The following is a 16,438-nucleotide window of genomic DNA, read 5'->3' as shown; positions in this document are numbered from 1 at the left end:
TCGATCCACTATTAAAAATCTTGGTGTTATTTTTGATACCTCCTTTACTTTTAGTAAACAAATCAGTGCAGTTGTCAAGACCATTTTCTTCCAGTTAAGACTTCTAGATAAAATAAAGGCCTATCTTCCTTCAAAAGACGTGGAAAAAGTCATCCATGCTTTTATCACTGCTTGGCTGGATTATTGTAATTCTTTATATAAGGGTCTACACCAGAAATCTTTAAATCGGCTCCAGCTACTCCAAAACGCAGCTGCTCGCCTTTTAACTAAAACAAAAACACGTGAACACATAACGCCAGTCCTGGCCTCCCTCCACTGGCTACCTGTCCGTTACAGGATAGATTTTAAGATTTTATTGCTTGTTTTTAAGGCCTTAAATGGTTTGGCGCCATCTTACCTGGCTGATCTCTTATGCCATCATTCTCCAGTCAGAATGCTGAGGTTGTCAAATCAGCTGTTCTTGGATGTCCCTAGATCAAAGCTAAGAAATAAGGGCGATAGAGCCTTTGCAGTGGGCGCCCACTGCACTTAAATCGCTGCTTTAGCTTTTAACCCTCGTTAACCTGGATTCTGATGTGTAAAAGTGTTGTTTGTCTCCCTGTGATGTATTTTGGTTGGAGTGATTTTTACACTTGTTAATTATGTATTTGACATCGACCCTGTTCAGCACTTTGGTCAACTATTGTTGTTTTTAAATGTGCTATAGAAATAAAATTGACATAGACAGATAGATAGATCGATAGATGTATTTCTAGCTCAAAGTTCAACTACTCCGTATCCATGCACATATGTCATTTGTATAGATGGATAAACCCGCCCTTCCATCCACACCTAAATCCTGCTGTTCTTATGTGTTGCCTGATAGGGTGTACCAATTACCCTGTATGGATTATCCTCCTACACAATGATTCAGTGTGCTAGATGTACAATGACCAAGCAGGCCGCGGGTCTGGATCTAGGCTAACGAGCTCGGTGGAGTTTAAGTTGCCCAGTGTAACACTGACAAAAAAACTGTCGGCGATACCGCACTCTGTGACAGCAGTTCTCTGTCAGGGCCGGCTGCTTTTGTCTGACAATCTGTTTACGATAATACCTCTTGTTAAAGGGCTTACAGTGAATTAGGTTGTTAATACATATTGTGACACAGCTGTTGCAGCTATTTTTTCTATTGCAGTAAAGAAAATGAGGCTCAGATGGCTTTGGAAATTAAATGGCTGAATTGTTTCTTTCTAGCAGGGTGATTAAGAGCGCATCCTATCCTATATTTACAGGGCAGGTGCAGGTGAACAGCAAATTAAGGGAAAGGACTTTATTGACATAGGATTGAATATTTAAACATAATGTGATGAACCGAGAGATTTTAATCATTTAAAAAATATATCCAGCATTCATCAGTGTATATGTATTGTGCTTGTCTGCATGATATATATGTTATATGCTCTTAACCGACACCATAGCAGTTGTCATTCTATCCATACTAAGCTATGTGGACATTCAGCAATGCAATTTGCTAAAATATCCTTCAAAAAAAATTCTATATATTAATTAATGTGTGAGTGAACCTTCAGGTTCAAATATTGAAACGTATCATCTTAGTAATTAAACTGACACTTGAAACATTTTCAGACAGTCAAAAGTCAGCCTGGCTGAGCAATGTTTGTGATTAGTCTCTACAATCATTCATATATATTTATAAATATGTATGTATATGTGTGTGCCCGCATGTGTGTATACATGTGTGTCGGGGAGTAATTATGGAGAATAAAGGCCTGGTTGTACACAGTGGAACTGTGGGGTTTGAAGTGAGATACTTTTCTGTTTGGCTGAGCAGACTCAATAGTCCCATTCAGCCAGCCCCCTTACTGCCCATTGTTTTCCCACCACCAGCCCTCCACACACACACACACACACACACACACACACTCACACACATACATACACACACACACACACACACACACACACACACACACACTCACACACATACATACACACACACACACACACACACACACACACACACACGGCTGCATGGACTCAGTGGAATGGAGTGGAGTCCTGCACGAGAAAGAGGGATGGAGTGAGCTCCTGCTGAATCTGAGAGCAGGAGTATGGGTGGGGGTGGGGGGTTGGGGGTTGGGGGTTGGGGTTCACTCAAAAGCACATACGCATCAAAAGTGTATGTATTTACTATATTATTTATAATATATTTATCATATATATCACTGGATTATCATACTGATGCGTTAACATGTGTAAACAGCATTTTAATATTTACAACATGACAAAATCTGGGAAGTAACTAGTAGTAACTATGTATAGCTTTTCAATAAATGGAGTGGGGTAAAAAATACCAATATGTTCCTCTGAAATGTAGCATAGAAGTGTAAAGTAATCTAAAATGGAATTTGTACCTCCAAATTGAATTAAATGTGCTGTTGCCACTGTCTGTATATCACTTCTGAGGAAGACATTTTGGCACATGTTAAAGTCCAGCTTTCCACAGTTTCTCAGGTCAAGACAACACATGTTGTCACAATCTAATTTCCTAAGTTAGACCCCTCGTCCAGCAGTTAACCAGCTCCACACGGCGGAAAGAAAACTTACACAATAGTCTGTATACGAACACACAGTGTTCACACAATAGTCTGACTTGGGGTATAAGAACTCGGGGGTTAATGATCGTCGGCCATTGGTTTGGAGCCCATTAGGCCATTGATCTGGCTGCGTCTTTTATGCCACCTGGGGAAAGGAATGTGCTGGATCCCTATTGTGTCTGTCTGCGAGTGTCACAGAGTGGTCATATACCCTCTCTGTGTGTGTGTTTGTGTCAAAGAGGGGGTTAATCAAAGCAGAATGGACCAGAGTGTCACACACTGTGCAGAGGCAGCGGAGGATTGAATATTGTTAAGGTCAGTTGGTCAAGGGTCATTTGCTCTGGATTGATTTGAAAAGAGAAATCAGACTTGTAAACATTTATGATCTCATAATGACTGCATACGAACACAGGCATATTCTGATATTTGTACCCAGCATGATACACACTCAAACACCACGGCACAATGCCCGAAACACCAGGGAGGTAAATAAATGATAGTGCAGAGCTCAGCACCTCTGGGGACTACGTGAGGCGCATACATGCACGCCACACACACAAAGGGAAGAAAGGAGCTTCATTCATAGCTGCTTCTATTAGTTGCCTGAATTTATGGCCTCTTCTTATAAAACATCCTTCTCTAAAAACAATAACCTTCTCCATGGTCGGAAAACAACTAATTACCAGCACTCTTGTTTGTTTAATTGAGCTGCTTTTAAATGCACGTGCTTTAAATATTAAAAAAAATTTAACCGGCCTACTTTGAAAATGTATATCCACTTCAAAAAAGAAAAGGAAAAAAAAGGCTGCATTGTTCTTTTTTCCACGCCTGCATTTCTTTGCAACTTTTTTCTGGATCTGTTCTTTTGGGACTAAACATCTGTTGGATCTCAGACGTACTGAAAACACTCAGATGACACAGCTGGGGTTTAGGGGAGGGGGTTAGCGGGGTCTTTAAATGCCCGGAGCTGCCAGTTGGTCGGCCATGTAATCAGAGTTGAACTTGAAGAAGAGAGAGAGGGCCTAGGCCTGTGTGTGTGTGTGTGTGTGTGTGTGTGTGTGTGTGTGTGTGTGTGTGTGTGTGTGTGTGGAGGGGTCCTCTGTCAGCAGGACAATAGACAGTTGCAGCAGCAGCTGACCAGAGAATCCCTTCTTCTTTTGTCATCCTGTATAATGACGTTTCCACCACACACACACTCTGTCTCTACTTCTCCCTCCCTCCCTCTTTGCCCCATCACAACTCATCCCTCCTTCCTTTCTGCCTGATTTGGCATCAAGGGACTTCTGTGTGTTCTTTTTCTTTCGCTCATCCATCCCTCTTTCATCTTACTCCCCTCTCTCTTCTTTTTGACCATACCACCCCTGTAGACTTGCACGTCTTCTTCTGTCCATCCTGCTTCGTAGACACATGTTATTTCTATATATTTTTTGTTGTTGTGTACATGCGTCTTTGTATGTCTGTGTTTGTGCAAGTGTGTAGGTTTGTATGTGTTTTCCAGACATTGCTCCTAAAGAATGTAACCTCAGAGACACTCTCCTCAATCAGTCCATACGTATCTCCACTACAGGCCATCTGTGTGCAACGTGTGTGTTGAAGTCTTTTTCACTTTGTTAAGCATGGGGGCAGGGCCTTCTCTTTACTCTAAGGTTTGGCAGTGTTTTTACATGTCAAATTTAAGATCTGTTTTTTGGGTTGATAGAAGATTTTTCATTTCAGATATTTGCACTGCTGGAAGAGTCATTCGGATCCTTTACTAAAGATAAGCACAAATACAATGATGTACAAATAGAAGCTCTGCATTGAAAATTCAAGTACAAAATATACTGAAAGTCAAAAGTTGGAGTACTAATTCTGCCAACAAATTGACAATAGAGTATTTTAAATGTTGCTATTCCACTGATGATGCCTATGCATTAGGTATAAGCAGCATTTTAATGTTGAGCTGAAGCTAATGTGAACTAATTTGTAGACTGTTGATGATCCTCTAAAAGTTCACACGGCTGTGAGATGATTAATTGGGGGAGAAAAGAAGAAGAAAAATGTATACTGAAAAACTGGGTTTATATATGTTATGTTTATATGGTCTTTGTTCTTATTGTGAAATGATGTATAACTTTACTACACAGCGATTATTGAAATAACAGATCTAAAAAAAAAAAATTTAGGGGGGGATTGTGAAAAACTGCTAAGACAAGTGGTTTCAGGATTTGGGCAGTGTGGACCCTGAGGAGGTGTTACTGTAAAAGTACTGGTGCAGGCCTGGTGGTGGGAAGCATGTTAACAGTCTGGAGGTCTGCAGCTTTATATGGACAGCAGGGGGAGTATTATGTACAGTGGGCGAGGGTGGAGGTCGGGTTTTATCCTTCTAATGTTCTTGAATGTTAACTCTCCTTATCTACTTTCTTAAACCTTTATATTGTTAAACAGAAGTTGACTTTCTGTATCTTAATAAAAACACTTTAAGTGCAGACTTGCACAGCACCATACATTGTATAGTATGTGATTAAATCTTGTTTCGGATTCTGTTTACTTTATATGGTCAGCCAGTACAAGCTGGCTAATTAAGAAGAAAGACTGACAGAGCTGATGTGAGAAACCGGGCTGAAGCATTGTGGAAACTTTCCCGTCAAACATGCGGTTAGCTCAGCCCGTCAATGCAAAGTTTGCTCTCTCTCCTCATGGGAACCTGCTCACAATTTTTCCTCCCTCTCTCTTCTCCTGTATGACAAGCTAAAGTGTTTCAATATAGTTTCTCCATCAATGTAAATGCGTGTGTGCATGCATGCGTGTGTGTGTGTGTGTGTGTGTGTGTGTGTGTTTGTTTGTTTGTTTGTGTGGTAGCTCTCCTCCAGCCAGCACCAGGTGATATGGCCTGGTACGGAAGGTCACCGCTGTGATGTCACTTCCGTTTCCTCTCCGGATATTCCCAGCATTCTACTGCCAGCAGCCGGTAACTCTGGGAACTAAGAGCAGGAAGCCTGGCTCCGAGAGAGAGAGAGAGAGAGAGAGAGAGAGAGAGAGAGAGAGAGAGAGAGAGAGAGAGAGAGAGAGAGAGAGAGAGAGAGAGAGAGAGAGAGAGAGAGAGAGAGAGAGAGAGAGAGAGAGAGAGAGAGAGATTTCAGAGATTTCAGAGAAATTTCAGGTATATCAGATGAGATGAGATAAGCATCAGATGACTCATTTTTTTCTCTATTAAAATATATTTAAATTACATAAGTTAAAAAAAGGAGAAAGTTAAAATAGAAGACGGAAGCAGAAGAGCTAATGACACAGGAATGAGGACGGTGCTGTTGTGTAACCTACTGGCTTTTACTGTATAAAATGTGTTGATTGAGATTGTATAAAATGAATATGGATCATCTATATATGGAACAATATCGCCCCCTTCTGGCTACTTCCACTCAATGAAAAGCGTAGATGGCAAAACCCTACACAATCCCCGAGTGTGTGGCTCATGGATGTACTGCGATGGCTGCGATTGGTTTGATTTCTTCTTCTTCTTCACAATAACAGTAATAAGAAGAAGAATAGAAAAATCGTCTACTTCTCTAAACATGACCGTACAACATTGCTATTACAAATAAAATGTAGCCTATCGCGTTTTATGCATGAACATAGGATGACCAAAAGGTAAGACGGATTCAGTATGAGCTACATGGTGAGGTAGACCCAGAGACAGTTAAAAAAGTAGACCTCAAACCAATTAAACCTTTTGGAAAAGGTAGTGTTGCATAAAAAGTAGGCTACTGTCAACACCAATCACGTATATGGAGCATCTTTCTAGCTTTTTATTTTTTGTATTTCTTTTCAGAGCCTCATAAAATTAGTCAAAGTAATAAAGTGGACTAAGTAACAAGTAAGAAACAAACGTGTCACCTCAAAGTTACAGCCGATCCATTGTCCGAAACAGAAGGTGGCGGTAATGCACCTAACACGCTGGTTGTTAACCGTCCTAAAATCAGACGACGAAGAAGAAGACAACCAGTAACTAACCTCTAGTCTGTTGTTGTGGATAGCTCACCTTATGTACAGGAGCTGAACTCCCTGCCTTGCTGCGTCATATTCGCCTATTCCCCAGTCGGCTTTGCTGACTTTTCAGACCGACATTTAGATCTTACATATCTCTGGCAAACAGCTGACCACAAAGAAAGATACTGTTTGTGGTTCTTCCAACACAGCTAGCTTTAGCTAGCGTACCCCACAGCAAAGAGAGCCAGCTAGTTGCGTAGCAGCGATGGAGTGGCAGGGTAACGGGTCTTCAACGTACCACGATGAAGAGTCGAGCAGTTACCCAGCTTCTGCAGGCAATGGCTTTAGTGGTGTTCATAAGCAGGTAATTAGATCATGCTAGAGGTCGGGTGGTTGGCGTACGAAACATCACAGAGGTAACTTAACGGTATTAAAAGAATGCTAACTAGCTAAAGCTGCTTGGGGATAAGTGAAATGAGTTCATGCCAACCCTCGGTTGTTGGGCAGGTAAGGTTAGCAACGTACATGCTCGTATCTGTTTTTCCAATAGTAATGTATTCCATTGCCCAGTTTCTACATGTTCTGCCATTACCTTATCAGCTAGCTAGCTATCATATTTAACCAATGACCCGCATGGTGGCCAACACTAATGTGTCCAGTCTGCATGCTGAAGTAAATGAATGCTGACCTCATGCAAACCCAGAGTTGCGCAATCAAGCTAGCAAACGTATATTTCACTTTAACGCGTTGTTATACAAAAAAACAATCCCCTGCTGTGGAATCGTCTTGTCAGGACATGGCTAATATCAGCACCAGAGGGAGATCATCCATGTGTGGGATGGTGAGATTAGAATCCACAACAACTAGGGCAGCAGCCTACTTTCACTATTCTCCCAGGACCTCGGTATTCTCAGACACTGACAGCTGTATGTGGTGTCTGTTGACTAAAAAAGGCGTTTGGCTGTTTGTTAGCCATGGTATATGGAAACGAGGCTTTATTTTCAGCCCTCCTGCTACTCCCTGTACTAAATACAGCATGGCTGTGATTATAAAAAGCTCAAACGCCAATGGCTCTGGTGTGAGTCAGAGTGAGTGGGAAGTTTTAGGTGTCAGTTGTTCACTCTCGTCATTCTCTGACTATATACAAAACTTTAGGAGGAAATAAAAGTAGGATAATTAAAACTTCAGATCAAAACCCCCCAGAGATAAGATTATCAGGAGGATGTTGTCAATTTGACCTCCCTTTTTTTGTGTAAAAGTTTTGATCTGGTTTTGTGTTAGATGTACCTATTTTCCTTTTTTTATACAGCTTATACCCTTTGTCTTCAGTGCAAAAGAGAGCATTTGCAGGTCCTCAGGCAGGTCAATGCTAACTTTTGATCAGTTTAGATTGAAACACCAAAGTGCATTTACCCTCTGAGCATTGTGGAAATTGAAGCTTAGCTAATTTACGTCTGGTTTGTTTGATAAAGAAACAGAAAGTAGTAGTTCTGAGGAGTACCAAACACTATTGTAGCTAGACAAGAAATATTAGTTCCCTGCTATAAAGCACAATGTGCATGTTATGAGTCTATGACAGTTTCTCTCGTTGTCGTAATCTCTTTTTCTTTAATTTACCTTACAGCAGTCACCGTCATCGCACCTTTGTGATTGTGCCATGGCGTCACTGTGCCAGAGCCAGCAGCGCTGTTTAAAGGCCTCTATCGTCTCCAGCTGGAGACTGGCTGAGACCCAGGATCAGTTATGCTCTCTAGGCGTCCACAGCTCTGAGTCCCTGGAACAGGAGCGTGCTCGGACTCTGGCCTGCCCCACTGAACTCACACACACTGAGGAGGAATGGCGTCGCAAGGAGAGCATTCTGGGATGTCAGGAACCCAGCCGCAGCCCAATGGTCAGAACTGTCGGGAGTTGGGACGTTTTTGATAAGGTAAGCAAACAGTTTGGCTTTTTTCAGGGTTGTAGTACTTGCTTGGACTCAAGACATTTTTCTATTGTCTTGGAATTGTCTTGTACTTCTTGGTATTTGGACTCGCCAAATATTGTTAATAATGATACTGATTTTGTGTTGATTGTCTATTAACATGTTCTTACTTTTATTTGACTGTGTACCTACAGTCTACTAACATTTAAGGACGTTATCAACAGTTAGTTCACTTTATTCCAGAGTATCATCAATGTCCATAACCAACCTGTAGAAGTGGATCAGGACAAGTGCGAGACGTTTATCCAAAAGTACGACCAAGAGCTCAAGTATTTTGGTAAGTGAGATGCCAAATCTGAAGTTTCTTATAAATATGGTCTTCCTCAGACTGATGGAAAATAAGTTTTGGGTCTAGTATGTTTTTAGTTACATAAACAAATGTCACCATGTAGCTAGGGTTAGTGTGTACCCTAATTAACCTAACTTTTTGAAAACACTTTCCTTTGGTAGGAGGCTGCGGTCCACCTGGACTAAAACCTCTTGGTTTACAAAAACTGTTTCTTCCCAAGTGCAGTGGGCCTTGTCAACAAGGCCTGGGACCCCCATTGACTCTTTACCCCTTACCCTCATTCATTACACTTTACATTAACGCATATCCTGAACTGTTACCCTTGGCCGTTGCACATATACTGTACATACTGTGAACTTTTGCACATCCACTGATCAATATTTTTGCACACCCTGCACTTAACCATACAGCCTCCTTTCTTTCCCTTTCTTAAACAATTATATTGCATGTATGTTATTTTGTTATAGTATGTTTATATATATATATATATATATATACATGTATGTGTGTGTGTGTGTGTGTGTGTGTATATGTGTGTGTATATATATATATGTATATATATATATATATATGTATATATGTATATGTATGTATGTTTGTAATATATCTATTCTGTATTTATGTTCTTAACTGTAGCAATAATTTATTGTTTATACCCTTTTCATATGTTTATTGTGTCCACCAAATACACAAAGGCAACCTTGCATGTGAAAACTTACGTTTTTGGTAATAAATATTATTCTGAGGTATTCAACTTTTTTCTTGAAGATTGTTACAGGATTTCTTTCTCCAGCTTTGCTGGAAGAGATCACATTTAGTTTTCATGTGCATACCTGAATGATTAAGTTTGATGTACTGTAGGAATTATAACACATTACACCCGACTGTGGTAGAAGAAGGCTAGTCACCTACTGTTTAACAGCAAAGTCTGGTTGCAGGTGGTGTTTTTTCAAAATTACTTTGGATGTAAATGTTTGTGCCTCTAGCCAGCCAGGCAGATTGTACTGCATGTAAGTGGTGCAGAAGAGTCCATGTTGCAATCCGTACTTTCAACTTCTACCATGCTAAATATCTAAACTTTTTTTTTTTAAACCATAGATTCATTTTTATTGTGAAACAGGTTCCATAGAAACATTAATGTCTGTACTGGCGGTAAGGAAATCAGTCTGAAGACATACACAGTGCTCTGGAAAAGGATTTGGACAAATGTAAAATACAGGCTTTCTTAGTGTGGAAGCATAAGTGCTGTGTAGTTTAAAATGTTGATTAGAAAGCAACACGCACACCCCTTGCTTTGTCTCCTTTGTGTTGCAGGGAATTAATTCTCCCATTTCCAAAAAGACAGAAATTCCCACACCCACACTTGTCATCTCTGCATTGGTTTATTTGGTTGGTCAACGTTTTGGTCACGTTTCTCAAGACCCGTAGTAGTAAAGGGACATATTGCTTAAATACAAATCATGATGATCCACAGCTGTGTAGGAGTTGTTTCCGTGATTACACACAGAGAGGGCTGGGTATTGTTACAAAATGTTTGATACCAATACCGTGACTTTGATGCCGGTTCCTGAACAATACCTTCTCTTTATTTAATCTATTTTAACAAAAATGAATGAAAACATTACACAATGTAAAAATCAATTTTTCCAGCTCTTACTACATGAGCCCCGTCTGTGTAACGTGGAGTTTTTTATGCGTGTCTCTATGACGTGTTATGTTAGACAGCCACTCACCAACACGGTCAGATCTTGGTAGAAGCATGCTGCATGCTTATTGACTAACTGACACCAATGAGATTACTCCTTAGGTATTGAATGACACAGCATTTTTCGATAATAAAGAGGAAATTCGGTCAGTGCGCCATATTTAATAAACATGCAAAATACACGAGTGGGCTCCACAATCCCTCTACGTTTTAAACCACTGCAACCATGTAAACACATGCACCATCTTTTTCCTCTTGCTTATCTGCATATTTCAATAAACATGCAAAGTTATTTCTTTTTGGATATCTTTTAAAATGTTACCATGTGAAAGCAGGCACTAATTACATAATTCTCATAAGGATTTCCAATTATAGATAAAATGTTAAATGTAACCCTCATACTCGTTTGCTGTAAATATTTCTGACATCTGCTTGTTAACATAGTAACATTTTAAAAAACCGTAGCCAGTAACTAAGTTTTCCTTGACAATAGTTTAACATGCAAAACCACCCATATGGTCCTTTTCTATGTCTTTCAAAAACAATATACTTTATGCTTTTATATCCATTTGTCAGGTATGTTGCGGAGATGGGACGACAGTCAGCGGTTCCTCGCAGACATTCCTCAGCTCATCTGTGAGGAAACGGCCAACTACTTAATTCTGTGGTGCATGAGACTACAGCAAGACGGGGTAATGTACTGAAAGGATCAGGCCGGTGTTATTTCATCTTTTTTTTTTTCAACAATACCTCAACAGTAAAACCTATAGTCTGTATAGTCATGGCCGAATATCCTTAATGCCTCTGTGGCAGAGAACTAAGTTTCTGTCAAAAAACGAACAAAAGACATACAAGCTATCTAATTACATTGGGTGGCATATTGCTTTATTATGATGAACACAGCCAGTGTAGTTCCTCTTAGCTCGTCAAACTAGAAAAGCAGTGTAATCATGGATCCATTGCCTGAACATGTTCACCCTGACATTGAAAATACAGTTGTTGGGTAGTTTAAGTAGAAACTCCCTCAGTGCCAATCACAGTATTACACTTCCTAAAAAGAAATGGCCTCACTTGTTTGTTATTGTGTCCTAATTTTAAACTAAAGCGGCGCCACACAAAATAAAGGTGTTGGTACAGAATTTACCATTGTGCTGTCAGCGCTTAACCTGATGAGACAGATGTTTCGTCAACACAGAACCATCTGAGAAGCCATCATTGGAAACTGTTTTGGAAAAGGGCAGGCACTTGGCAGGTGATTGGATGAACCATTTGTCTATCACATCTACCATTGTTGTTTCGAATGAACAGTCGCTGCCGTCACACACACACCTAAGTAGCTTCCAGTAGCCTCTCACTGGATGGTTCCGTTGGTAGTTCAGACAAAAATGCATCACTCGAAGCCTGACAAGATGATTCAACAAGATTTCTGTGTGACATGAAGTCCCGCGGTTCTCGGGTGATTGCCTGATATCGCGAGAGTCCAACTGTGGTGCAAGGTAAGTCAGCGCTAAACTCTCTGTAGAACAAATTTTTTAGTGAGGTGCTTTGCCGCTGAAAACATGCACGCTGATGCTCCAGGGATTTTACACTCCTAAGTACCTGTAACCCCACCAGGCAGCAGCACATACTGCATCAATTTGTATTATTAGAATTCAATCATTTTGAAGCATAAGGGATGAAATATGACTTTAAAATTGTAGATGTTAAACATATTGCTTATTGAAACACACAAAACCAGTGTTTGGTATTGTGTCCTGCAGAAAGAAGCACTGATGGAGCAGGTGGCGCACCAAGCTGTAGTGATGCAGTTCATCCTGGAGATGGCGTCCAACTCTCAGCAGGATCCTCGAGGCTGCTTTAGACAGTTCTTCCACAAAGCCAAAGTAAGACACAAGCATCTGATTAAAACTGTGTGGGAATGCAGTGCACCTTCCTTTGTACCTATTTGTGGCTTTAGTTTTGTTTTATGCAGGAGTATATACGTGGCAAGGCTCTATGCCTGATTAAAAGTTAAAAATCCCCCTCTGAAAAATGTTTCCTTTAATCTATGTTTCGTGACATATTTTTCCTAATCTTGTTGCCCTGTTTGCCGTATAGGAGGGACAAGATGTCTACTTAGAAGTCTTCTATACAGAGCTCGAGGCCTTTAAAGACAGAGTGAAAGAAAACGCATTCAAGTCTAGAGGTTATACACCAAACAGCGTCGATCAACAGAAAACTAGCACAAACTGCATACTTGACCCCAAAGAAGCCCTAGACTCTTTACCTCAAGTAAGTGCTCCTTCTCTCTTCTCTCTTCTCTCTTTTCTCTTTAGAATTCACATTAACGATCAGTCAACACAGTCTGTAAACATAAAACTATACATAACTAGCCAAACTATACACCAATTTTCTTTCTGAGTGAATAATGTAATTACATGACCTATAATGTAATAAATAAATGTTCTTAAGTATACACATCGCATGCATGGTATGGTATCCTGGATCCATGAAATAAATGGTCTTTAAAAATAAAAATGGGATTGCTTCTATGAGAATTTAACATAGGTGTGTATATATTTATGTCCCCTGTATTTTAAGGAAACATTTATTTAGTCACGATACATTATTCATTCACATAGAAAATTGGTGTCCTTAAAATTCTTGTCCTTAAAAGATTTTCCTTTTTTTTTATTATTAAGGCATTAAGATACATTTTTGTAATCTTGTTTTTATTCAACTTCAGCATGGGTGTGTAAACTTACGCAAGCCCCGGTATTTTTCAAAATTTTTTCAGAATGTATTATGGAATGAACAACCATAACAAAGATGGGCTAGCTATTCTATGTTAGTCTTGTGTTTGGGATGTAACGATGCATCATGAATTTGTTAAAAAATTGATTTAAATGTGTAAAGATTAACATCGGTTGAGATTTCAAAAAAAAGAAATTGCGATGCAATTTTGAATTTAACGTTTGGCCTTAGCCGTAAACAAACTTTTCTTTCATCTTTCTTTTTTGTTGTTGTTTAGGATAAAATACCAGACAGCCATTTTTGTTGATATCCTTAATTTGAAACTCAAACTTCCGCCATCCATTTAGCTAACTCTGTCAACGGTGCTTGCTGGTAGTGTGATGCCTCAAGCAAAAACTTGGTATACTAGCAGTAGTGCAAAAGAGAATAGACAATTAATCTAATTTGTCAGGCATCATGATTTCCACCACAGTGGATATTGTCTCTTTTTTCCATACTAGAAAAGATTACATCACTAGTAAAGCAAATCAAGTCAAAATCTCACCTAAGTTAAATCGTTAATCATTTGAATTAAATAAGCTTAGATTTCTAGGGCCTGCGCTACATGTAGGTATTAAGTATGTTGTACATAAATCAAAAATAAGTTTAAATGGAGCTGAAGAAAGTCTCCAAGGGATTAAACCTTTAGTGCACAACTATTTTATATCAATGACCATCCGGTACATTCAAGCAAGCCATTTCCAAATGAGTTGAGGTGACATCCGCACACAGTAGCGCGAGTGATGCGTTTTATGTCACCGCTGAGCGAGGACAACAGCAGCGTTCCACTTTGGAAACAAATAGGACATACAAATTACAAGATAATTAGGTCTTCTGAAGAGTCCATCATGTTTTTTTTTAATTCTCTGTGCTTTAGCAACTGTGTGGAGGACAGGTGGGGGTACAGTAACCAAAAGGCCTGCGTCATGTGGATGCCTCGCCAGTCAAGATATTCCGCGCTATGGCTTTAACATATTTCGAAAATTAATTTATTATTACATGTTTAAATAAATTCATTAACTATTTATTAATGGTGCATGTTTGCATTACTTTTCCAAATCCAAACAATAGATAGTATCCTGACCTCTGCCATCGGTCTCTTTCCCCTAATCATTGTGTCAGCAGCTCAGATATCAGAGAAAAGCCACACTAAGCAGTTGAGACATCAGAGCCATTATTTTGCAGCATTATTTTTTTCTAGATATGTATTAGTAACGATTTACCCTCTCTGCCATCTTAAAGGGAAATTAAAATTTATAATTAAAGGAATTACAAATGTGTCAGTCTTTTCTACTGACTTGGTCTTTGTAATTGAAAGCCTTTTGTCAGTGAGAGGGAGTGAGGCCTCCTCCCCTCTGTTGGCCCCAAAGCTTGACTAGCTGCCAAACATCTACACAGGGGAAAAAAAACGTCCTCTCCTTCTCCCAGAGAGGAAACATTGCAACCCAGGTCCTTCTTTGTGCTGTTTTTTTCTCTGAGCATTTGTTTTTGCCTCAGTTTTAAGGAGTGATGAGTGAAAAGAGGAAACTAGGTACATGAGAAGTTGTTCTTTATAAATAAAAGCGCACGTTTGTGGCCTCCAGATTTGTTTTAGTTAATGCTTAAAATCTCTGTAGAGGAGCATTTGTGGGTTCACAATCAAAATTCTAGTTTCAGCTCAGATTAGGGCATGAAATGTTAAAGAGGCTGGGTGCACTCACATAACCATTATAATCCTCTAACTACACAACAGTAGGTTAATCCCACAAAGTCTCTCTCCAGCTCCATTTAATCTTATTTTTGATTTCAATTTGTGCACGACAATCCTCACCTGTCTGATTTGTGATTGAAATTTGAACCGTCTTTTCTTCCTCTCCTTCCACCAGGTGGCAGAGTATCCTCTGAACCATTGTTTGGAGACGGGACTGTGGACAGGCACAGTGAGTTGGACAAAGAACGACGCCACAGAAACAGACGATATACGCATGATGGAGACTTCCTAGGGATTGACCCCTGCTTTTCATCCATCTCCATCGCCTCCTCATTTAGGAACAACCTGAGTTTTAAGCCCTCTCCTCACAGCAGGCTAAGCTGAATAACACCAGTACAGAACAAGAACAAAAGAGGCGTGATGAGTCTTTTACGCTGCAGGAAAATGTTTTTTAAGGCAAACAATTCTGAGTGTTGTCGATTTTATGCCACTGTGGTTGGCCTGGTGAGTCCTGCAGTGTCTCTTGTCAGCTAAGTGCCATAACCCTGGTTTTACGGATAATTATCCTTCAAGCTGGTGGTGTTCCTTTTTATTTCTCCTAAAAAAAAAAATCCACATCCTTACATGGAAGCAAACTGACAAATTGAAAATTAAATCCAGACAACACAAAGAATACTAAACCAGTAAAGTCTTTGGGAAGTTAGGTACCAAAGTAGGACTCAGGTCAGAAGACATCTGCGGAGTATTGTTATATCTGCTTAAAATGAATCATGAGAAGCATGGCTGACAAATCAATGGCTTTGTATCCTGTGTGGTGTTAAGTTCTGGTTAATGGTGACCATTTAATAGAAACAGACAACTAGACTAGATGGTCTGTTTTATTGTACTTGACATTAGGTAATGCAAAGTATGTTAAAGTAACATTTAAATCTACCTGATCATGTGCTAGTGTACAGTAACTACTGTAAAATGGAAAGAATGTGGTCAATCAGCAGATTTCTATTGAATAATTTGCACATGACACAGTTTACCTGAAGGGGAACCCGTGTTGTTATGTATGGAAGACTCTTGTCACTTGTCATACCGTTTTATATTTGGTAATAACAAACATGGCCTCACATCTTTTATTATTTTTTCATTGGTTTACTAAAAGCTATTCTGCTAGCTGTATGCTAATGAGTAAAGAGCATTGTGTGTGTGTGTAATGGCGTAATGTGTGAATCTGGAAACGAAAATAGAGCATGAGTGCTTCAGTTGTCGTTACTTGGATATGTGTTTTCTCCAGAATTTAACTCCTCGGGATAGAATTAAATTGCAGTTACAAAAAAGGTCTGGTTGGTTTAAAAGGTCTCGGGTCAGGTTCACCGTACAGGCCTTGGCTTTTGCAGCTTTCAGACTCACAACTGATATGTATTTACACAGTATGGGGTTGCAC

General features: G+C 39.7%; 1 protein-coding gene across 2 annotated transcripts; it reads left to right on the top strand.

Annotated features, from left to right (window-relative positions):
• The first annotated feature begins 6,556 nt into the window (after positions 1-6,556).
• On the top strand, positions 6,557-16,317 carry cdc37l1 (cell division cycle 37-like 1). Of its 2 annotated transcripts, none has more exons than XM_034896874.1 (7): positions 6,557-6,930; positions 8,191-8,493; positions 8,731-8,824; positions 11,118-11,233; positions 12,302-12,424; positions 12,639-12,812; positions 15,179-16,317. In XM_034896874.1, exons 1-7 carry the CDS (start codon positions 6,832-6,834, stop codon positions 15,293-15,295), a joined length of 1,026 nt encoding a protein of 341 aa, XP_034752765.1. In that variant the 5' UTR covers positions 6,557-6,831; the 3' UTR covers positions 15,296-16,317. The 2 variants fall into 2 exon arrangements, with proteins under 2 accessions (XP_034752765.1, XP_034752766.1); XM_034896875.1 differs by having other exon boundaries at positions 6,578-6,924; positions 8,183-8,493.
• Positions 16,318-16,438: the final 121 nt, after the last annotated feature.

The sequence above is a fragment of the Etheostoma cragini genome, chromosome 16 (genome assembly GCF_013103735.1).
Source record: "Etheostoma cragini isolate CJK2018 chromosome 16, CSU_Ecrag_1.0, whole genome shotgun sequence".
Classification (NCBI taxonomy): Eukaryota; Metazoa; Chordata; class Actinopteri; order Perciformes; family Percidae; genus Etheostoma; species Etheostoma cragini.
This window is presented reverse-complemented; position numbering and strand designations above follow the sequence as displayed.

Coding starts and splice junctions, on each gene's coding strand:
- cdc37l1 (XM_034896874.1), top strand. CDS start 6,832: ATGGAGTGGCAGGGTAACGGGTCTTCAACGTACCACGATGAAGAGTCG. Junction 8,494..8,730: donor GTTGGGACGTTTTTGATAAG/GTAAGCAAACAG, acceptor ACTTTATTCCAG/AGTATCATCAATGTCCATAA. Junction 11,234..12,301: donor TGAGACTACAGCAAGACGGG/GTAATGTACTGA, acceptor TGTGTCCTGCAG/AAAGAAGCACTGATGGAGCA.